The 23,792-nt window shown below is 44.7% G+C and overlaps 2 protein-coding genes and 1 long non-coding RNA gene across 4 annotated transcripts in view; 2 read left to right on the plus strand and 1 right to left on the minus strand.

The window, feature by feature from the left end:
- The window catches only part of TNFRSF10A (TNF receptor superfamily member 10a), a 31,448-nt gene extending 11,720 nt beyond the window's left edge, over nt 1-19,728 (minus strand). The window contains exons 1-2 of the mRNA XM_033228604.1: nt 19,257-19,728; nt 6,205-6,301 (exon numbers count right to left, since the gene is read on the minus strand). Of these exons, the coding sequence (XP_033084495.1) occupies nt 6,205-6,301; nt 19,257-19,562 (403 nt within the window). The 5' untranslated portion in view covers nt 19,563-19,728. The remainder of the gene's footprint in view (nt 1-6,204; nt 6,302-19,256) is intronic.
- On the plus strand, nt 7,824-16,590 carry LOC117093444. The gene is made up of 3 exons (XR_004441143.1): nt 7,824-7,874; nt 15,746-16,049; nt 16,458-16,590. It is a non-coding gene; the product is annotated as an uncharacterized LOC117093444 (long non-coding RNA).
- Nucleotides 19,268-23,792, plus strand: part of CHMP7 (charged multivesicular body protein 7) — a 40,315-nt gene continuing 35,790 nt past the window's right edge. Inside the window, exons 1-2 of one of the 2 annotated variants that reach the window (XM_033228633.1) lie at nt 19,268-19,392; nt 23,520-23,607. The gene's annotated coding sequence lies outside the window, so the exon portion shown is untranslated. Of the gene's footprint in view, nt 19,393-20,390; nt 20,619-23,519; nt 23,608-23,792 lie in introns of those variants that run through there. The other variant, XM_033228641.1, reaches the window with a different exon arrangement.

Here is a 23,792-nt window from a genome sequence, read left to right on the forward strand (position 1 = left end):
GTGTTTTTGATACTATGCAACATATTGTTATTTGAGAGTGTATTCCTACTTACAAATGAAAAAGGTGACAAATGAAAACTCATGCAGTTTTCCAGAAGAAGGCATTGTTATCAGAGGAGATAGGAGATGACAGCTCCATGTGTGTCTGCCCCTGAAGATCCTCCAATGCGACAAGATGTGGAGGTGAAGGACAGTGATGTTGCTGAACCTGTCCTTGTGTAGGCGAAGGTTAATGTGTGTGTTTCTTTCTTTTTTTTTTTTTTTGAGACAAAGTCTCGCTCTGTCGCCCAGGCTGGAGTACAGTGGCACGATCTCAGCTCACTGCAACCTCTGCCTCCCAGGTTCAAGCGATTCTCCTGCCTCAGCTTCCCGAGTAGCTGGGACTACAGTTACCTGTCACCATGCCTGGCTAATTTTTTGTATTTTTAGTAGAGACAGGGTTTCACCGTGTTAGCTGGGATGGTTTCAATCTCCTGATCTCATGATCTGCCTGCCTCGGCCTCCCAAAGTGCTGGGATTACAGGTGTGAGCCACCACGCCCAGCCAATGGGTGTGTTTCTATCTTAGTGTTTAACAAAAAAAAATTTTAAGTAAAAAAAATTTTAAGTTAAAAATATAAAAATGCCTATAGAATGAGAATGTAAAGAAAGAACATATTTTTGTACAGCTGTACAATGTGTTTGTTTTTTAAGCTAAGTGTTGTTAAAACGAGTTAAAAAGGTTTAAAAATTAAAAAGTTTATAAAGTAAAACAGTTACACTAAAGTTAATATTGAAGGAAGAAAAAAATTTTTACAGATTTGGTGTAGCCTAAATGTACAGTGTTTATAAAGTCCATAGCAGTGTACAGGAATGTCCCAGGCCTTCACATTCACTCACCATTCACTGACTCACCCAGACAAGATCCAGTCCTGAAAGCTCCATTCATGGTAAGTGCCCCAGACAACTGCACCATTTTTTTTAACTTTTTATACTATATTTTTATTGGGCCTTTTCTATGTTCACATATGTTTAGGAACTCAAATACTTATCATTGTGTTACAATTGCCTACCAGTACAGGTTTGTAATCTAAGAGCAATAGGCTATATCATATGGCCAAGGGATGCAGTAGGCTATATCATCTAGGTTTGTGGAAGTATACTCTATGATGTTTGCACAATGATGCACTTCTCAGAATGTGTTCCCATCATTAACTGAGGCATGACTGTATTAGAATCAGAAATGAGAGACAACACATTACTACAGATTATACAGAAATTTAAAAATTATGAAAGAATACTGTGAAACCTGTATAACAAAAAATTAGGTATCTTAGATGAAAGGGACAAATTTCTAGAAAGACACAACTACTGAAAGTGAATCAAGATGAAATAGACAATGTGCATAGACATACAGCAAGTAAAGATTTTGACTTAGTAATCAAAAACTACTCCTAAAGAAAAGTCGTTTTTCACAAGATGGCACTGAAAGCAAAGAAGGAAGCTCCTGCTCCTCCTAAAGCTGAAGCAATGTAAAGGCTTTGAAAGCCAAGAAGGCAGTGTAGAAAGGTGTCCAGAGCTATGAAAAAAAGAATATCCATACGTCATCCACCTTCTAGTGGTCCAAGATACTGAGACTCTGGAGAGCGCCCCCAGGAGAAACAAGCTGGACCACTATGCTGTCATCAAGCTTCCAATGACCACTAAGTATGCCGTGAGGTAGATAGAAGACAACAACACACTTGTGTTCATTGTGGATGTTAAAACCAACAAGCACCAGATCAAACAGGCTGTGAAGAAGCTCTGTAACGTCGATGTGGCCAAAGTTCAACACCCTGATTATGCCTGATAGACAGAAGAAGGCATATGTTTGACTGGCTCCTGATAACCATGCCTTGGATTTTGCCAACAAAACTGAGATCATCTAAACTGAATCCAGTTGGCTAATTCTAAATATATGTGTATGTTTTTACCAGAAAAAAAAGGTCAAGGCCCAGTTGCCTTTACCATTGAATTATACCAACCATTTCAAGAAGAATTAATACCAATTATTCACAAACCCTTTTTAAAGACAGTGGAGGAGGGAGCACTTTCCAATTCATTGTATAAGGACAATATTACTGATATGGTTTGACTGTGTCCCCACCCAAATCTCATCTTGAATTCCCATATGTTGTGGGAGGGATCCAATGGGAGGTAATTGAATCATGTGGGGCAGGTCTTTCCCTTGCAGTTCTCATGATAATGAGTAAGTCTCACAAGATCTGATGATTATTATAAGGGGGAATTTTCCTGCACAAGCTGTTTGCTTGCTGCCATCCATTTAAGACATGACTTGCTCCTCCTTGCCTTCCACCATTATTGTGAGGGTTCCCCAGCCACGTAGAACTGTAAGTCCAATTAAACCTCTTTCTTTGTAAATTGCCCAGTCTTGGGTATATCTTTATCAGCAGCATGAAAAAAAAAAAAAACTAATACAGTAAATTGGTACCACTAGAGTGGGGAGCTGCTGAAAAGGTACCTGAAAATGTGGAAGCAACTTTGGAACTGGGTAATAGGCAGAGGTTGGAACAGTTTGGAGGGCTCAGAAGAAGACAGGAAAATGTGGGAAAGTGTGGAACTTCCTACAGACTTGTTGAATGGCTTTAATCAAAAGCCAAATAGTGATATGGACAATAAAGTCCAGGCTGAGGTGGTCTCAGATGGAGATGGGGACCTTGTTGGGAACTGGAGCAAAGGTGATTCTTGTTATGTTTAAGCAAAGAAAGCAAAGAGAGGTGGCATTTTGTCCCTTCCCTAGAGATCTGTGGAACTTTGAACTGGGAAGAGATGATTTAGGGTATCTGGCAGAATAAATTTCTAGGCAGCAAATCATTTAAGGGGTGACTTAGGTGCTGTAAAAGGCATTCAGTTTTATAAGGGAACAAGAGCATTAAAGTTTGGAAAATTCGCAACCTGACAATGTGATAGAAAAGAAAACCCATTTTCTGAGGAGATATTCAAGCTGGCTGCGGAAATTTGCATAAGTGAGGGGGAACTAAATGTTAATCCCCAAGACAATGGGGAAAACGTCTCCAGGGCATGTCAGAGGGCTTCATGGCAGCCCCTCCCATCACAGGCCTGAGGGCCCAAGAGAAAATAGTTTCGTCGTAGGAGCCCAGGGTCTTCTGCTGTGTGCAGTCTAGGGACTTTGTGCCCTACATTCCAGCCACTCCAGCTGTGACTAAAAGGGGCCAAGGTACAGCTTGGGTTGTTGCTTCAAAGGGTGTAAGCCCCAAGATTTGGCAGCTCCCACATGGTGTTAAGCCTACAGATGCACATAAGTCAAGAATTGAGGTTTGGGAACCTCCACTTAAATTTCAGAAGATGTATGGAAATGCCTGGATGCCCAGGCAAAAGTTTGCTGCAGAGGCAGGGCCCTCATGGAGAACCTCTGCTAGGGTAGTGTGGGAGGGAAATGTGGTGGAGTCTCTCTTGGGGCACTGCCTAGTGGAGCTGTGAAAAGAGAGCCATCGTACTTCAGACCCCAGAATCGTAGAATTGCAGATCACTTACACCGGGTGCCTAGAAAAGCTGCAGACACTCAACACCAGCACATGAAAGCAGTCAGGAGGGATGCTATACCTTGCAATGCCACAGGGGTGGAGCTGCTCAAGACCATGGGAACCTGCCTCTTGCATCAGTGTGATCTGGATGTAAGACATGGAGTCTAATGAGATCATTTGGAGCATTAAGATTTGTCTGCCCTGCTGGATTTCAAACTTGCATGGGGCTTGTAACCCCTTTGTTTTGGAAAATGTCACCCATTTGGAATGGCTGTATTTACCCAATTCCTGTGCCCCCATTGTATCTAGGAAGTAACTAACTTGCTTTAGATTTTATAGGCTCATAGGCAAAAGGGACTTGCTTTGTCTCAGATGAGACTTTGGATGGCAAACTTCTGAGTTAATGCTGAAATAAGACTTTGGGGGACTGTTGGGAAGGCGTGATTGGTTTTGAAATGTAAGGACATGAGATTTGGGAGGGGCCAGGGGTGGAATGATATGGTTTGGATGTCTTCTCACCCAAATTTCATCTTGAATTCCCACATGTTGTGGGCGGGACCTGGTGGGAAGTAATTGAATCACAGGGGCAGGTCTTTCCCACGCTGTTCGCATTACATTGAGTAAGTCTCATGGTATCTGATCATTATTATAAGGCAGAGTTTTCCTGCACAAGCTCTTTGCTTGTTGCCATCTATGTAAGATATGACTTGCTCCTCCTTGCCTTCTGCCATGATTGTGAGGCTTCCCCAGCCACATGAACTGTAAGTCCAATTAAACCTCCTTCTTTTGTAAATTGCCAGCCTTGGGTATGTCTTCATCAGCACCATATAAACGGATTAATACAATTAGCTTAATATTAAGACCAGAAAAGGACCTCACAAAGAAAGAAAACTACAGACTAATGATTCTTATGAATATGGTTGCAAAAATCTGCAACAAAATACTAGCAAGTTGAATCCAAAAGCATACAAAAAGAATTATATACCAGGACCAAATAAGTTTTATCCTAGGAATGCAAGATTGGTTCAACATCCCAAAATAAATTGATGTAACAAATTATATCAATAGAATAAAAACCAAAAGTCACATGATTATCTCAAAAACACAGAGAAAGCATTTTACTAACTCCAACACCCTTTTATGATTAAAATTACAAAATAAGAATAAAAGTGAACTTCCTAGGCCAGGCATGGCGGCTCATGCCTGTAATCCCAGCACTTTGGGAGGCCGAGGCAGGCAGATCACGAGGTCAGGAGATCGAGACCATCTGGCTAACACGGTGAAACCCCGTCTCTACTAAAAAAAAATACAAAAAATTAGCCAGGTGTGGTGGCAGGTAGTCCCAGCTACTCAGGAGGCTGAGGCAGGAGAATGGCATGAACCTGGGAAGCAGAGCTTGCAGTGAGCCGAGATCGCACCACTGCACTCCAGCCTGGGCAACAGAACAAGACCCCATCTCAAAAAAAAAAAAAAAAAGTGAACTTCCTCAACCTGATAAAGAATATTTACAAAAACCCACAGCTAACATTATATTTAATGGTGAACAACTGAAAGATATTCTCCAAAAAAGATATCTGTTTTCACTGCTTTTATTCATTATCATACTGGAGGCTCTGGCCAGGACAATTAGGTAAGAGAAAGAAATAAAAAGCGTCCAGATTGGAAAAGAAAAGGTAAAACTTTCTGTATTTGCAAATTATATGATCTTATATAGAGAAAATCCTAAGGAAGCCACTATAAAAGCATTAATAATAATAAGCAAGTTCTGCAAGGTTATAGAATACAAGATCGATGTATGAAAATCAACTATATTTGCATACACTCAAGATGAATCCTAAAATGAAATTAAGAAAAGGTTTTATCCACAATAGCAAAAAAAGTATTAAATATCTAGAAATAAGTTTAACAAAATCAACCCAAAATCTATAGTTTGCAAACTACAAAACATTATTTTAAAACTTAGAGGTGATCTAAATAAATTTTTAAAAACTCATGCTTTTGGATCAAAAGACTTCTCATTGTTAAGATGTCAGTAACCTCTAAACTGAGCGGCAGGTGCAACACAATCCCTGTGAGAAACTCAGCTGATTTTAGAAATTGGCAAGCTGATCCTAAAATTAATATGGAATTTCAAAAAGCCCAGCATAAACAAAATAATTCTGGAAAAGGAAAACAAAAAAGGAAGATTCATACTTCCTGGTGTCAAAATTTGCTACAATACAGTGTGGCACTGGAAAAAGGACAGATATAGATCAATGGAAAAGAATTGGGAGTCCAAAAATACACCAATACCTTTATGGTCAATTGGTTTTTGACAAGGATGCCAAGACCATTTAATGGAAAAAATCATCATTTCAACGAATGGCAACTGAATAGCCACATGCAAAAGAATGCAACTGGAATCTTATCTGATGCCATTTACAAAAATTAATTGAAAATGCATCAAGAGTTAAGCTACAAAACTCTTAGGAGAAAACATGGGAATAAAGATTCATAACTTTAGATTTGGCAAAGGATCAATAAGTATCTGTTGAACAGAAAAACCAGAAACTGTAGAAAACACAAAACTTGAAGAACATGGAAAAAGAATGTTACTGATGAATTTTGAGATAATTTTTGTATATGGTATATGGTAAGGAAAAGAGAGGTGTAAAGGATTAGAGATCAGTCTTAGAATGTACCTGGTGGACACAACTCTCCCAAAGGACTGTGTTCCCATTGCTGTGTGCCGACTGATTGATCATGAACTTTGATGGTTGCAGCTGAGCCAGGTACGACCTATGGGAACAAAGCAGGGACTGGCATGAGTGGCTTCCAGATCTCACCCATTACAAGATCAATCTCACATTCCATTCCCCCAACCCTCCAAAATTAGACAGAACTTGCATCTTTCTCCCAGTTCTAAAACTCAACCATTTGTTTGTACTCAAATTTGTCTCTTTGTCCCCACCTCTGCCCAGCCCTTGGCAACTACCATTCTACTGTCTGTTTCTATGAATTTGACTACTGTACATACTTCATATAAATGGAAGCGTACAGTATCTTATGTTTTTCTTGTGGCTGTCATATTTCAATTAGCATAATATCATCACGATCCATGCATGTGGTACCATGCACTGGAATTTCCTTCCTTTCCATTGTGTGTATATATATCATATTTTATTTATCCATTCATCTATCGATGAGCACTTGGTTTGTGTTCACATTTTGGCTATTGTGAATAACGCTGCTATGAACACGGGTGTACAAAATCTCTTTGAGCCCCTTCTTTCAATTCTTTTGGATATATACTCCAAGGTAAAATTGCTGTTTTATTACAAGAGTTGTAAAATTCTTGTAGATCTTACATTTAGAGGCCGCATATGAAAAGCCAACAGTTACCATCATACTCAATAGTGAAAGACTAAAGGTTTTTTCTCCAAGATCAGGAACAAGACATGGAGGCCTCCTTTTATCACTTCTATAGTATCAGAGTAACGCCGGGCCTACAGAAAGAGTTAGAAAGTGTTCCCTCCAACTCAGTTTCTTGGAAGAGTTTGAGGAGAATTCATGTTAGCTCTTTAAATGTTTGGTAGACGTCATCATTGACGCCAACTGGTCCTGGGCTTTTCTGTGCTGGGAAGTTTTGAATTATGGATTCTATCTCCTTACTATAGCTCTGTTCAAAATCTCTATTTCTTCATGATTCAATATTGGTAAGTAGTGTATTTTTAATAATTTACCAGTTTTACCAATGTGATCTACTTTGTTGACATGCAATTATTCATAGTATTTTTTATAATCCTTTGGATTTCTGTAAATTTGTTTGAAATGTCCCCTTTTTGATTTCTGATTTCGGTTATTTGAGTTTTCTGTCTTTTTTCTTAGTCCATCTAGGTAAAGGTTTGTACATTTTACGGATCTCTCCTAAGAGTCAACTTTCAGTTTGAGTTTCTCTGTAGTTTTTCTGTTCTCTATTTCTGTTATCTCTGATCTAATCTTTACTACTTACTTTTTTTTTTCTGGTTTTGGGCTTAGTTTGCTCTTCATTTTCTTTCTTTTCTTTTCTTTTTTTTTTGAGACGGAGTCTCGCTCTGTTGCCCGCGCTGGAGTGCAGTGGCGTGATCTTGGCTCACTGCAAGCTCCGCTTCCTGGGTTCACTCACGAGTAGCTGGGACTTCAGGTGCCCGTCACCACACCCAGCTGTTTTTGTATTTTTAGTAGAGATAGGGTTTCACTGTGTTAGCCAGGATGGTCTCCATCTCCTGACCTTGTGATCTGCCCACCTCGGCCTCCCAAAGTGCCGGGATTACAGGTGTCAGCCACCGTGCCCGGCCGTTTGCTCTTCATTTTCTACTTTATTATGTAAAAGGTAGGTTGTTGATGTGAGCTATTTTTTTAAATGTATTTACAGCTGTCATTTTTCATTTTAGCACTGCTTTCATATATCCTGTAAGTTTTGGTATATTGTTTTCATTTGTCTCAAGATACTTTCTTTTGAAACACTTTTTTTTTTTTTTTTTTTTTTTTTTGAGACGGAGTCTCGCTCTGTCACCCAGGCTGGAGTGCAGTGGCCGGATCTCAGCTCACTGCAAGCTCCGCCTCCCGGGTTTACGCCATTCTCTCGCCTCAGCCTCCCGAGTAGCTGGGACTACAGGCGCCCACCATCTCGCCCGGCTAATTTTTTGTATATTTTAGTAGAGACGGGGTTTCACCGTGTTAGCCAGGATGGTCTCTATCTCCTGACCTCGTGATCCGCCCGTCTCGGCCTCCCAAAGTGCTGGGATTACAGGCTTGAGCCACCGCGCCCGGCCTGAAACACTTTTTTAATTTCCGTAGGTGTGAGGGTACAACTGTTTTGTTTTTGTTTTTGTTTTTTGTTACATGGATAAGTTCTTTAGTGACGATTTCTGAGATTTTAATGTGGCTGTCATCTGTCTCAAGATATTTTCTTTTTTGGGGGGGTAGGGCCTCCCGCGATCTGCCCACCTTGGCATCCCAAACTGCTGGGATTACAGGCATGAGCTACAGAGCTCAGCCTCTCAAGATATTTTCTAATTTCCTTTTTTTTTTTTTTACCCATTGGTTGTTTTAAATTTTTTGTTTAATTTTCACATATTTGCAGATTCTTCAGTTTTCCTTCTGCTATTGATTTATAATTTTCTTTTATTGTGATTGGAAAAGATACTCCATATTATTTCATTTTTAAAACTGTATTAAGGCTTGTTTTGTGGCCTAACATATCGTGTGTTCTGGAGAACGTTTCATGTACCCTTGAGAAAAATGGATATTCTCCTGTGATTGGGCGGTGTTCATATACACACAGACACACACACACTTTTACTAATGAGGGTTATATGATGTGTACATTTTTTAAAAAGCAGGATACTGAATCAAATATTAAATAATGAACTTCAGGTTTAAAAAGGCACCTTACAAACTGAACCCCAAAACAGTCTGTCAATGTCCCATGAAATACTAGAGTCAGAAAAAGATAAAGAGCAGTATAGCTATTCAGGACAGGATTTCTGTACAATAAATTACATCATAAAGACAAGTGAAAACCATTGGGGTCTGAGGATTAGCTGGTAGTAATGTACTGATGCTTACTGTCTGATATTGAGAGTTGTATTGTGGTTATGCGGGAGAATGTCCTTATTTGTTGGAAATACCCACTCAAGTGTTAAAGGGTGATGTGCATTCTGTGGGTGGCTTGCTCTCAGGTGGTTCAAAGCAAAGCGTAGAGTATAATTTTTGCATCTTTTCTGTAACTGGGAGATTCTTTTAATTACAAAGTTAAATTAGAAAAGGAGGAGCAAGGAGGCCAGGTGCGGTGGCTCACACCTGTAATCCCAGCACTTTGGGAGGCCGAGGCGGGCGATCACCTGAGGTCAGGAGTTCAAGACCAGCCTGGCCAACATGGTGAAACCCCATCTCTACTAAAAATATGCTGGGTGTGGTGGCGGCACCTGTAATCCCAGCTACTCTGGAGACTGAGGCAGGAGAATCGCTTAAATCCAGGAGGCGGAGGCTGCAAGGAGCCGAGGTCGCGCTACTGCACTCCAGCCTGGACAACAAGAGCGAAACTACGTCTCAAAAAAAGAAGAAAGAAAGAAAGAAAGAAAGACAGAAAGAAAGAAAGAAAGAAGAAAGAAAGAAGAAAGAAAGAAGAAGGAAGGAAGAAGGAAGGAAGGAAGAAGGAAGGAAGGAAGAAGGAAGGAAGGAAGAAAGAAAGAAGAAGAAAGAAAGAAAGAAAGAAAGAAAGAAAGAAAGAAAGAAAGAAGAGAGAAAGAAGAAAAGGAGGAGAAGGAGGAGGACGAGAAGGACGAGGCTGTTAAAAATAGCTTAGGCTGAGCTTAGTTTGACTGCTGCCAGGATTTAAAAGAGATCAAATGCAACCCCTTTCTACATAAAAGTCTCTCTAGTATTTGGTGACAGCTACATTAGTGTCTGTTCCTCAAACTCTGTGTTTCCCTTTTCTGCTCTCACAGTCCTATTTCCTTGTGTATTACCTGGCTTGTATCTTGTGACCTGCTAGAGCCACCTGTTAGTTCTAGCAGTTCTCTGCAAATGAAAGTAGTCCCATTCCTTCCTTCCCAATTATTCTGTCTTTCTCTCCTGCCATACTGCATTGGCTAGGACCCTGAGTTCAATGCCAAATGGATGTGATCTGCAGGAACATGCTTGGAATTGGTCCTAATCATGGAATGAACACATTCAAAGATGTTAGCCATAGATTTTATACATGCATTTAATCAGTTTTAAGGAAGTTCTCTTCTGTTTCTAAAGAGAATTATTAAATCATAAATGGAAGTCAAAGTTTGTCAAATGTTCTTTCTGCTTCCATTGACGTGTTTATATCGTTTTTCTCCTTCATGCTGTTAATATCATGAGTAACATTAATTTTCAGATCTTAATCCAACTGTATTCCTGGAATAAACCCTACTTTCTTACAGTGTATTCTCTTCTTGGAGAATTCAATTGGCTATTGTTGAATTAAGGATTTTTACATCTGTATCTATAATAGATATTGATCAGTATTTTTCTTTTTTTGTAACTTCTGTCAGAGTCTGGTATCAGAATGATGTTTGCCTTTTAAAACAGTGAAGAAGTTTTCCTCCTTCTTTATGGCCTGAAACAATTGGTCAACTGTTGGTGTTTCTTCCAAAAATATTTATAGAATTCAGTGAAATGAAATGGGCCTACAGTTTTCATCATGTGAGCATTTAAACAATGAATTTCACCAGGGTGGTGGCTCACACCTGTAATCTCAGCAGTCTGGGAGGCCAAGGTGGGCAGATCACCTGAGGTCAGGAGTTCGAGACCAGCCTCGCCAACATGGTGAAATCCCATCTCTACCAAAAATACAAAAAAATTAGCTGACCGTGGTGGTGGGTGCCTGTAATCCCAGCTTCTCAGGAAGCTGAGGCAAAAGAATCACTTGAACCCAGGAGGCAGAGGTTCCAGTGAGCCAAGATTACACCACTGCACTCCTGCCTGCGTGACAGAGCGAGACTCCAACTCAAAAAATAGCATAAAAAATTAAACAAACAAACAATGAATTCCAATTCATAGACAGCTTTAGGAATATTTAAATTATCTTTACTTCTTATGGCTATTTTGCTAAATAGTGTTTTTTAAGAAATTTGTCTATTTAATCTAAGTTGTCAAATTGATCGGCATAGTTATTAATAAGATCCCACTATTATCCTTTTAATGGCTGTAGAGCTTGTAATAATATCCCATCATTAATTCTTGATATTGGTATTTTGTGTTGTTGTTCTTTTTTTCTTTTAAAGTTTGGTTTATTACTTTTTTTTTTCTGAGATGGAGTTTCACTCTTGTTGCCCAGGCTGGAGTGCAGTGGTGCAGTCTCGGCTCACTGCAACCTCTGCCTCCTAGGTTCAAGCGATTCTCCTGCCTCAGCCTCTCAAGTAGCTGGGATTACAGGCATGCACCAGCACGCCTGGCTAATTTTTTATTTTTAGTAGAGACAGGGTTTCTCCATGTTGGTCAGGCTGGTCTCAAACTCCAGACCTCAGATGATCTGCCCGCCTCGGCCTCCCAAAGTGCTGGGATTACGGGGATGAGCCACCTCCCCCCACCAGTTTATTACTTTTATTAATTTTGTTGATCATTTAAGAGAACCAACTCTTGGCTTGTTGATTCCTTTTATTGTTTGAATTCTATTTCATTGATTTAACTCTTATTATTTCCTTGTCATCTTGGTACTACCTTTGAGTTTAATTCATACTTATTTTACGGGTTAGTAATGCAGATCTCTGAGTCATTGATTTTGATGCCATTCTTCTTTTAATCCTTAAGAACTTTACTGAGATATACTTTATATATAATTCTTTAAATATGTTTACAGAAGTGTATAAACATCAATAAAATCAATTTTTGAACATTTTCATCATCACCCCAAAAAGAAGTTCCAGGCCAGGCACAGCGGCTTACGGCTTGTAATCCCAGCACTTTGGGAGGCTGAGGTGGATGGATCACGAGGTCAGGAGTTCAAGACCAGCCTGGTCAACATGGTAAAACTTCATCTCTACTAAAAATACAAAAATGAGCCAGGTGTATAGTGGCAGGCGCCTATAGTCCCAGTTACTGGGGAGGCTGAGGCAGGAGAATCGCTTGAACCCAGCAGGCAGAGGTTGCAGTGAGCCAGGATCGTGCCACTGCACTCCAGCCTGGGCGACATAATGAGACACCATCTCAAAAAAAAAAAAAAAAGAAAAAGAAAAAGAAAAGAAATGTTTTGATTTCTCTTTTGATTTCATCCATGAACTATGAGTTATTTATAAGTATGTTGCTTAATATTCACATTTTGTGAGTCTTTCTAGATTTTGTTATTGCTTAACACTTTAACTTCATTAAGATTAGAGAACACATTTTATATAATTTCCTTCGTTTCAAATGTTTTTAGATTTGTTTGATAGTTCACAACGTGGTCTATCTTGGTGAAGTACCATGTTCATAGAAAAGAAAGTATATCCCATAGATGTTGCACGTGTGCTCTATAAATGTCAATTAAGTCAAGGTAGTTGAAAATGTTCAGATCTGTTATTTTACTGTTTTCATCTGATCATTCTATCAGTTGCTGAGAAGGGGGTGACATGATCTCCCTTTAATCCTTTTGAGCGTTGCTTCATGTATTTTAAAGCTTTATACACACATTTATTATTATTACGCCTTCTGATGAATTCCTTTTTTTTGTTTGTTTGTTTTTCTTTTTTGAGACGGAGTCTTGCTCTGTCGCCAGGCTGGAGTGCAGTGGCACAATCTCGGCTCACTGCAACCTCCGAATCCCTGGTTCAAGGGATTCTCCTGCCTCAGCCTCCCTAGTAGCTGGGATTACAGGCACATGCCACCACACCCAGCTAATTTTTGTAATTTTGGTAGAGATGGGGTTTCACCAAGTTGGCCAGGATGGTCTCGATCTCCTGACCTTGTGATCTGCCTGCCTCAGCCTCCCAAAGTGCTGGAATTACAGGTGTGAGCCACTGCGCCCGGCCTGAACTCACTTTTAACACTAAAAATAGTGCCTTAAAAAAAAAAAACTCTGCTAATAGCAAGTGAAAACCTGACAACAAGCTCTTGGTGACTCTGGACTTGGGCAGTCCCCAGCCTTCTGTTCAGCTGTTCTTCCCACCTCTCACAGGAAACATAGTCTATGAAAGGCTGAGGACGTCACATCCGCATTAGTGCAGGCTTCCTAGAACCCACATTACTCATTCATCCAAGGAGGGCACATCGGCACCTGGTGACCACACTGTGCAAGGAATCGTGGAGCATCAGGAACAAGCCACGACCCTCCCTTTCCTTAGGACAGTTCCAGTTCACAGGGAGATGAGGCACAGTCATCAATAACCCGAGTCATGAGGGGCTACCCTGGCAGAGGTGACAAATGCCATTGGTGGCAGGACACCAGTAGACATAGAGGGAAAAGTCTACACAGACAGGTTCCCAGGCAGAAAGGAAGTCAAGGCAGTGGGGGAGGGGAGTCAAAACAAGCGATGCTGGGACACAGTTCTGAGGTTTGTGGGCGTCTCTGATTGAGGGAGATGGAAGGTGAGGTCAGAGAAGTGAGGTTCTCAGTTCACAAATTTGGGTTCACGGGGGTGTGAGGGTGTGTGTGTGTGTGTGTGTGTGTAAGAGAGCAAGAGAGAGAGGTCTTGTTCCAGGTCTTCTCCTCCATAGACTCTCCTGACCCTGCCTCTTCCTGTGATGAGTCATTCACCAGGGGGTTTCCTTGCCTTGTTCTTCCTGGACCAGTGTTGTGTTAGGCTGTTTTAGAGGCAAATTTGATATTCACACTGTGATCTCCTCCTTCAGGCATAGACATCCTAAAAAATGCCTTGTTGATCTTAAAATGAGCAGCTCAATTGTTCTGAGGTTGGCTGTGGTAGGAAATCTGCTTCCTTTGAGTCTTTGTGGCTTTTTTCTTTCTTTGTTCTTTTGGTATAAAAAGACCCCTGGGTTAAGAAGCAAGCCATCTGTCTTGTAATCTTGGGCCAGCCTCATGGTCTGGGGTAAACCACTTCTTCTCTAAACATATTTATCATTCTGGAAATAAGAGGTGGCTTTAAATGACTTCTCAGGGATCCCCAGCTGTGACCCAGCGCAAGGTGAATGCAGGCCTCATGAACAAGCACCAAATACTCCCCTGGGAAAAGTCAGCAGAACCCAGTGACCCAATCACTGCTGCTGCCCCCGAGGGTCGCTCATCCTCCTGCCCAGCCCCTCCACTGAACGAATGTTCTGCGTCTCATGCTGTTTGTCTAAAACAAGGACAATGAGGGTTCCTGTACAGTCTGGTTGTATGAGGATTAAGTGTGTTCATATGTGTATAAAGTGCTGAGAACAGAGCTTGGCACAGCACATGCTGTTGTTAGTACAATCATTACTCTCAATGTTGATTTTAATGAAATCACATCCTCCACGCTAACAATACCATGAGCTGGGGCCTTGCAACCGCACAGCCTCCCTCTGCCAGAGCCAAGTAGGGAGGGATGGCGTCCCTGGAGCCAGCACAGCCTCTCTGGAGGTGGGGGGTGGGGGAGGTGGCCCCCATGCTTCCTGATCGCTATTTAGGTCCCTGGTGACACCTCCTGCACCAGACTGTGGGCTTCAGGGAGCAGGATTGACACAGGGAGGGCTCATTTGTCCTCCCACCGGCACCAGGCACAGACATTCTCAGAGTAAAGGGCTCATCATCTACTTCCTGAGTGAATGACTTTTCCTCCAAGCCCATGAGGTGAGCCCAGTGGTGGCCTCAGCTCACCGCCTCAGGTCACAGGCTCCAGGCTCCAGCACAGGGACGGGACCCCAAAGAGCCCTGTGGACTCTGCTAAGGAACACCAGGAGCTCCCAGAGGCCAAGCGCAGGGCAGAGATGTGGAGAAGCAGCTGCTCGGAGGACCTTAGCCCTGCAGAGGCCAAAACATGGCTGCTATTATACAGAAGGGGAGGGCAAAAATGCTACAGACATGGCTCTGGCACATTATTTTTGCTACCATCCAAGTGCTGAAACCACTGTTAAGGAGAAAGTCTTAAAAGCAGGCAGAGAACAAAGATCTCCCCACAGACAAGCCAGGTGAGGGGAGCCGCCTAAGCCCAGAGAAACCACAGCAGGAAGAGGCAGCGGCAGAGGCCCCACCCCAGCCGGTGCTGCTCCCCTCTCCTCTTCACCAGGACGGTTCCCCCTTCCCTCAACTCAGTGCTGAGACCAACAGCAGACATGGGGTGAGGGGGTGATGCACTTAACATGACCTAAGCCATACAAATATATTACCAACAAACTCCAATGACTTAACTTTGAAATTTTCTTCATCTAAGTTTTTAAAGTGGTCATTCCTAGTTTCCTTCATTCCTACCAGTGCCCTTGATAGACTTGCCTGTGGCCAGGTGCACAAACTTCCCACCTCTGAGCTGCACACACTTTCCCCCTCTGAGCTGTGGTCCCCTCGTCTGTAAAATGTGATGATTCACATCCCCTCCTGGCCACAGGTGGGTGTCTGAGGTGCTGAGTGCACCCTGCCCTTCCCTACAAAGCAAACCCTTTCTCCTTTCCCCATTATCACAGATACCTGCCTGGGAATCCAGAAGAGGCCCTTCTCAGACCAACAGGCAGCTGCTACTATCAAGCAGGCCAGGTCCCAAATGCTGGGGACTTCCCCCTCCTAAATCTCATTTTCCCCCCAGACAAAATGAGAGCAACAATCCCCATCTCCCTTAGGTTAGGAAAATACCCTGAATGAAGATGTGCAGTCTCTGGCTGGGAGCAGGACACCAACTGTCCAACAGCACAGGCTCGGAGCATGGCACTGTCCCCACTGTCCCCATCCCTGAAAGCTGGAGCCTCGCTGCCCTGCCACTCCTGGATACAGGACAAGGATCAGAACTGAGACTGTGGCCTCTCAGTAGGGGCTGGGTGAGCAGCCATCTGTGGCCACGTGGATGGAGACCTTTCCTGCTCACTCTTCAAACTGCAACCAGTGCCGGGCGCCCACCAGAAGGACAACTGGAAGGAAAAGTGGCAGGTAAACCAGGCTGTGGCCCTGCAGTGCCATCTTTGTCCTCACTTGAAGTTGGGCTCCTCTGTTCCTCCACGGCCCCTCCCCATGGCGCTCCACCTCATTCCTTAGAACCTTCTGCCCCAAGCTCAGACAGCCGGTGCTGAGGTGCAGGCAGGAGCAGGTGCAGCCTCTGCTGGGTGCCCTGGGGATCCAGAGTCCTGAGTGACTGATACCAGCCCTGAGAGTGTGATTTGTCCTCCTACACGACAACACACATCTGCCAACACAGACCACTGCGGTTTACACAGGGCCTCTGCAGACTTTTATATCTGTCTATTTTGTAGGAAGGAGCTGGGGCCACAGCAGAGTCACACAGTCCACTGTGGTTTATACAGGGTCTCTGTATACTTTTATCTCTGTCTTATTTTACAGGAAGGAGCTGGGCCATACCAGAGTCACAGAGCTGAAGAGGAGCACGGACAACCCTGGCCGTCTTCAGCCTCCAGTCTCTGGGCTCTTTGACAGACTGACTGACTAAGCTTCAGAGCCTTCAGAATTTCTCATTTCCTACTTTGATAAAGAGAGAGGCGAGGTGGAAGGACCTGGCACAGAGATTGGGCCAGCCTAGCACTGACAGAGCCAGGACCTGGGGTCAGGGACTGAGCTCAGCTCCAGGCTCATCTGATGTCATCCTGACAGCCTGAGGACAGAGACCTTATCTCCATTCACAGGCATGGCGGGTGGTAGGGACTAGCCCCAGCTGACCTCGGTTTCCCAAGTGCAGAGGTGCGACTGCAGTCTTTCCCGCTCCCTCCCCAGCAGTCTAATCTGGAAGATTAGCTCTAGGTCATCTACTCCCAGTCTCAAAAAACTCCTGGATCCTTGAAAATCTCTAATAACACTAAAATAAAAAAATACAAACATTGAGGTCTATCATTTTTTACCTCTTATAGTAGTAAAGAATGAAAGTTCCATGTAGTAAGGGTGCAGGGACACGGGCACGCTTGTGTATTTTTGGTGTGAGAGTAAAATTGGTACAATCTTCTCCCAAAGGACAATTTAGCAATATCCAAACAAAATTCTAAATTGATGAGCTCATTGACCCAAGAATTCCTCTTTTAAAGGGCTGCCCGATAGTCCAGAAAATACTGACATATGGACATATGACACATATAAGGGTTCTCACTACAATGCTGCTGGAATTAGTAAAAACAAAGGCAGGACATAATGTTAACAATTGCCCATAGGATGGAAGACTAAAATCAACTGTGGTTCACCCCATGTGTTTCACCCATGCACTAAATATTATGATGCTGTTAAAAAGAATGAGATACATGCATGGACTGATAGAAAACATCTGATGTGATTTGTTGTTCAGTCAGAATTTTTAAAAGCTAAGGTACCTATAAATGCACAGGAAGAAGGCTGATGGATGGTGGGATGAGAGGGTCCTGTGGGATGGCAGAAGGCCTTGGTATCACCTATGGGTCCTTTGCCCCTGCCAGGTCTCATGTTGAAATCTGAACCCCAATGTAGCTGGTGGGGCCTGTTGGGGTTTGGGGTGGATCCCTCATGAAAGGCTTGGTGCCATACCTGGCCCCCTCCCACATTCCCCCAGGAGTTGTCACTCTTAGTTTCCATGACAGCTGGTTGTTAGAATGAACCTGGCCCCTCCTCCTCCCGCTGCCTTCCTACCCACCCCTTTCCCTGATGGGCAGAATCCAGCTGTCCTTCCCCTTCACCACCAGTGGAAGTTTCCTGAGGCCTCACCAGAAGCAGATGCTGGTGTCATGCTTCTTGTACAGCCTGCAGAATCATGTGTCAAATAAACCTCTTTATAAATTATCCAGCCTCAAGTATTTTTTATAGCCACACAAACGGACTGTCACATTTCCAAAACCACCAAATTCAGATGTTTGACCTTGTCTACACAGGTGAGCCCTACATCCACCTGGAATCGCACTAGCCTGTCAAAAAGAAAGCCATTTAATAAGCGTATTAAAAATAAGCATCAACCGTGGGTTCCACCTAATATAAACTGATGTTTAAAACATAAATTCTGTAATTATTTGGAGATTACAAAATGCTATTGGTTTCCTGGATTTTGTTTAGTTTGGTAAACAAAAACACTTAAAATTTACTGACACTTGTAAGACTGGTTTATCTTTGAGGTAATTTAGCTTTTGTTTTGTTTTTCCTTAACATAGAAGGAATCTGGAAGAGAACAATTGATAAAGACTTAATGAACTTGAAAGAGAACCGAAGGTATTTGGCATTTTTCCAGACTGAGTGATTGCTTTCACAGGAAACGCTGCCTCATGAAAGAAGGGCGTGCCCCGGTCTTGGCTGCCTGCCTCGTGGTCAATTCACTGCCCTGTACCTGTTGATGTGCAAGAAAGTGGCTGGAAGGAAACTGCTGCCAGTGTGCTCAGTGGACTCGAAACGGAAGACAAGCAGCGGAGAGAAAGTTACTTTTTCTGCCGGGCTGCGTGTTTAACCGATTTGTCTAAAAAAAGAAGGATGGAGGGCCAGGCGCGGTGGCTCACGCCTGTAATCTCAGCACTTTGGGAGGCCGAGGCGGGCGGATTTGGCTAATACGGTGAAACCCCGTCTCTACCAAAACCACAAAAAATTAGTTGGGCGTGGTGGCGGGTGCCTGTAGTCCCAGCTAATCGGGAGGCTGAGGCAGGAGAATCGCTTGAACCCAGAAGGCAGAGCTTGCAATGAGCCGAGATTGCGCCAACGCACTCCAGCCTGGGCGACAGAGCGAGACTCCGTTTCAAAAAAAAAAAAAAAGAGAGAGAGAAAAGAAGGATGGGGGTGGGGAGGGAATCAGGGAGTGGGGAGGAGAATGGTGCTCCCCTTCACGCAGCCGGTGTGGCTCGGAGGTGGCTTGAAAGTTTACACACTTGAGCTCTATCGATTCTGAAACGTCCGGATACATCTTGAAGTGTGGGGAGGAGGGAGCCGCGCTAGGCAGCCGCCAACGTGGTGGAGTCCCCTGGCCCAGCCTCCTGCGGGAGGGGGCTCTGCTCCCTCCAGGCCCCGGTCGCTCCTGCCTGGCCCCGGGGACCCCGCTCTTCCTCCGACTTCGACGACGGACTCCTCTGCCCGGACATGCCCCGCCACAAGTGACCAGGGCCAGGCACCCCCGCCGTGTCCCCCTCTCTCCCTGCCCCCTCCCAGTGCCTGGCGCGCTTTTCCCCAGGCAGGACCGCGATGGGGACTCACCTGCAGCAGGACCCCGAGGACGACAAACTTGAGGGTCTTGTGGACCCGGAGCCCAGGGCTGGCCCCCTGCGCCGACCTGGGTCCTGCGGCGCGCCCTGCCCGGGCCCGGGCACTGGGTCCCTGCTGTCCCATAGAGGTAGGGAGCGTTCCCCGGCCCCCGCCCCGCAGTTGAATCCTCCCCGCGGAAGAGCCCCACACTTTGCTGGGTGTGGCTGTGGCTGCCTCTGTCCCACTCACTGCGCTCCCAGGATTCGGAGTCACCGCCAGGAACGCGCCCGGCTTTACTGCAGCTGGTGGTGGCGCCATCCTGCCAGGTCAATCGAAGTAGCAGCGTGCTTGGCTGTGATAAGACAGAAGTTCGCATTCGGAGTTCAGGGCACCCCTGACCCCGCCCCCTTTTCGGGGCACTTGCGGCTCCTGTCTGCTAACCCTGAACTTCCCTTCCTCTGTGATCGCCCTCGCCGCTCTCAGCTTCTGTTCCTCAAACACGGCCGCCGCGTGAATGCTGCTGCATTCGGAGTCGTTTTGGCAAAACGACTGGTCCCAGCGCGAGGCTTCTCGGTCGGGAGTCGACCTCAGTCTCTCCGTGGCCGGATTCCTGGCGACTAGCAGGCACTCGGTGGACGGATGGGTAGCGGAATGAAAGGCACAGAGGCGGCCTCCGCGGGATCTGGCCTCTAAGAGGCTTCTGCGGCCTCTTCTGTCACTACCGGGCGGGTGATTCATCCTGCCTTTTTTTTTTTTTTTTTTTTAAATGGAATCTAGCTCTGTCGCCCAGCTGGAGTGCAGTGGCCCCATCTCAGCTCACTGCAACCTCCGCCTCCCGGGTTCAAACGATTTTCCTGCCTCAGCCTCCTGAGTAACTGGGATTACAGGCGCCCGCCACCACGCCCAGCTAAGTTTTGTATTTTTAGTAGAGACGGGATTTCACTGTTTTGGCCAGGCTGGTCTCGAACTCCTGACCTCGTGATCCACCCTCCTTGGCCACCCAAAGTGCTGGGATTACAAGCGTGAGCCACCGAGTCTGGCGCATCCTGCTATTGGTCTCAGGTTTCCATGCCAGTGAAATGTCACCTCAACTCCACTGTCCCTGGTGTCAGGCAAGCCCGAGGGACCCAATTCTGCCTTTCTTCTGGATTTTCCTAACCTGTTAAGAGTCTTGAAAGTTCTTAAACCACGGGGGACTACCTGGCGCATGACACGGGATGCGACTTGGCGGCAGTCCCACGTGGAGGAAGGTCCTTTCCAGCAGTTCCTCCGCACCCAGCGCTTCGCGGGCCCAGGGAGCGGAAAATCAGCCTGCCGAAAGCCAGGCGAGTCACGGTCCTGCCTGCGAAGGGCGACCTTGGGGCTGAGGAGTGGGTAAGAGAAAGGGGACGCTGATTGATGCTCATTTTTCTCCATATTTTACCGAATTCCGGTACTATTTGCTGAAAAGACTTTCTTTTCGGCCGGGCGCGGTGGTTCACACCTGTAATCCCAGCACTTTGGGAGACCGAGGTGGGCGGATCACCTGAGGTCGGAAGTTCCAGACCAGCCTGACAGACATGGAGAAACCCCGTCTCTACTAAAAATACAAAATTAGCCGGGCATGATGGCGGATGCCTGTAATCCCACCTACTCGGGAGACTGAGGTAGGATAATCGCTTGAACCCGAGAGGCTGAGGTTGCGGGGAGCCGAGATGGCGCCATTGCACGCACTCCAGCCTGAGCCACAAGAGGGAAACTCCGTCTCAAAAAAGAAAAGAAAACACTTTCTTTCCTTATCCAATAGCCTTATCACTTTTGTTGAAATTAAGTTGACCATATATATGTGTGTGTCCATTTCTGACTCTATTCTGTTCCGTTTATTTATTTGGCTATTCTCATGCTAATTACCACAGTCCTAATTATGAGCTGTATAGTCAGTATTGAAACTAGGCAGTTCAAGTCCTCCCCTTACTCCCCACCTCTTAAATGGTTTGCATTTCCATATATGTTTAATATAGAATATTTTTTCAATTAAAAAAGCCTGCTAGGATTTTAATTGGAATTGCCTTGAATGTCGATATCAATGGGAATAATTGACATTTTAACAATTTTGAGTCTTTCAATCCATGAAATTTATTTATTTATTTAGATATTCGTCACTTAAGCTTGACAATATTTTGCAAACTTTCCGTGTACAGGTATTGCATATCTTTTGTAAATATATTTCTAACTATTTTTGTTACTATTGCTAATGGAATTGGTTTAGCTTCCCTTATTTTCTTTTCTTTTTTTTTTTTTTTGAGACGGAGTCTGGCTCTGTCCCCCAAGCTGGAGTGCAGTGGCGCGATCTCGGCTCACTGCAAGCTCCGCTTCCCGGGTTCACGCCATTCTCCTGCCTCAGCCTCCTGAGTAGCTGGGACTACAGGCGCCCGCCACCGCGCCCGGCTAATTTTTTTTGTATTTTTAGTAGAGACGGGGTTTCACCGTGGTCTCGATCTCCTGACCTTGTGATCCACCCGCCTCGGCCTCCCAAAGTGCTGGGATTACAGGCGTGAGCCACCGCGCCCGGCCTAGCTTCCCTTATTTTCAAATTGTTTGTTGCAACTATACAGAAATACAGTTGATTTTTGTGCATCGGCCTTGTATCCTATGGTACTGCTAAATTGATACAATATTTCTAGTTATTATTTTATAGATTATTTAGGATTTTCTGTGTAAGCAATCCTATTGTCTGTAACTAAAAACTGTCTCAGTTCTTCCTTTCCAATCTTTATACCTTTTATTCATCTGTCTTGCTGAATTGCCCTGGATAGGATTTCCAGTACAATGTTAAATAGAAATAGTTAAAGCAGACATGCTTATCTTATTCCCTATCTTAGAACATATCTAATTAATCACCATGAGATATGATGTTAGTCATAGTTTCCTCATACATGCCTGCTGTGGTTTGAATGTCCTCTCCAAAACTTATGTTGAATTTATTTAACTTATTTATTTATCTGTTTATTTTTGAGACAGAGTCTTGCTCTGTCTCCCAGGCTGGAGTGCAAGTGGCTTGATCTTGGCTCATTGCAACCTCCACCTCCCAGGTCCGAGCAATTCTCCTGCCCCAGCCTCCCCAGTAGCTGGGACTACAGGCACACGCCACCATGCCCAGCTAATTTTTGTATTTTTAGTAGAAACGGAAACGGGGTTTCACCGTGTTGCCCAGGCTGCTCGCGAAATCCTGAGCTCAGGCAATCCGCCCGCCTCCACCTCCCAAGGTGCTGGGATTACAGGCATGAGCCACCACGCCTGCCAATTTTTTTTTTTTAAGACGAGTCTCCCTCTGTTGTCCAAGCTAGAGTGCTGTGGCACGATCTCGGCTCACTGCAACCTGCGCCTCTGGATTCAAGCGATTTTCCTGCCTCAACCTCCCGAGTAGCTGGGATTACAGGCACGCACCACCACCACACCCAGCTAATTTTTGTATTTTTAGTAGAGACGGGGTTTCACCATGTTGGCCAGGGAGGTGGGGCCTTTAAGAGGTGATGTAGCTCATGAGGGCTCCATCTTCATGAATGGATTAACGCTATTGTCTCAGGAGTGGGTTAATTTTCATGTGAGTGGGTTCCTGATAAAAAATAATGAGGCCGGGCGCGGTGGCTCAAGCCTGTAATCCCAGCACTTTGGGAGGCTGAGACGGGCGGATCACGAGGTCAGGAGATCGAGACCATCCTGGCTAACACGGTGAAACCCCGTCTCTACTAAAAATACAAAAAACTAGCCAGGCGAGGTGGCGGGCGCCTGTAGTCCCAGCTACTCGGGAGGCTGAGGCAGGAGAATGGCGTAAACTCGGGAGGCGGAGCTTGCAGCGAGCTGAGATCTGGCCACTGCACTCCAGCCTGGGCGACAGAGCGAGACTCCGTCTCAACAACAACAAAAAAAAAAAGAAAAAAGAGTTGCCCGGCGCGGTGGCTCAAGCCTGTAATCCCAGCACTTTGGGAGGCCAAGACGGGCGGATCAAGAGGTCAGGAGATTGAGACCATTCTGGCTAAAATGGCGAAACCCCGTCTCTACTTAAAAATACAAAAAACTAGTGGGGCGAGGTGGTGGGCGCCTGTAGTCCCAGCTACTCGGGAGGCTGAGGCAGGAGAATGGCGTAAACCCGAGAGGCAGAGCTTGCAGTGAGCTGAGATCCGGCCACTGCACTCCAGCCTGGGCGACAGAGCGAGACTCCGTCTCAAAAAAATAAATAAATAAATAAAAAAGAATAATGAGTTTGATATGATTTCCTCCCTCTCTCTCTCGTAGGCCTGCTTCTGCCTTCTGTGCTTCTGCTGTGTGGTGACCCTCACCAGAGGACAGCTTCATGCTCTTGGACTTCCCAGCCTCAAGAACTGTAAGAAATAAATTTCTTTGTAAATTGCCCACTCTGTGGTGTTCTATTATAGCAGCAGGAAATGGACTAAGACAATGCCCTTTATCAGATCAAATTCCCTTTCATTTCTACTTTGCTATTTTTATCATTAATAGAAGGTGAAACATAAGAATAACAAACAATAACATTTGACACATTGAAAGGTA

Source organism: Trachypithecus francoisi, unplaced genomic scaffold, assembly GCF_009764315.1.
Source record: "Trachypithecus francoisi isolate TF-2019V2 unplaced genomic scaffold, Tfra_2.0 Contig01440, whole genome shotgun sequence".
NCBI lineage: Eukaryota > Metazoa > Chordata > Mammalia > Primates > Cercopithecidae > Trachypithecus > Trachypithecus francoisi.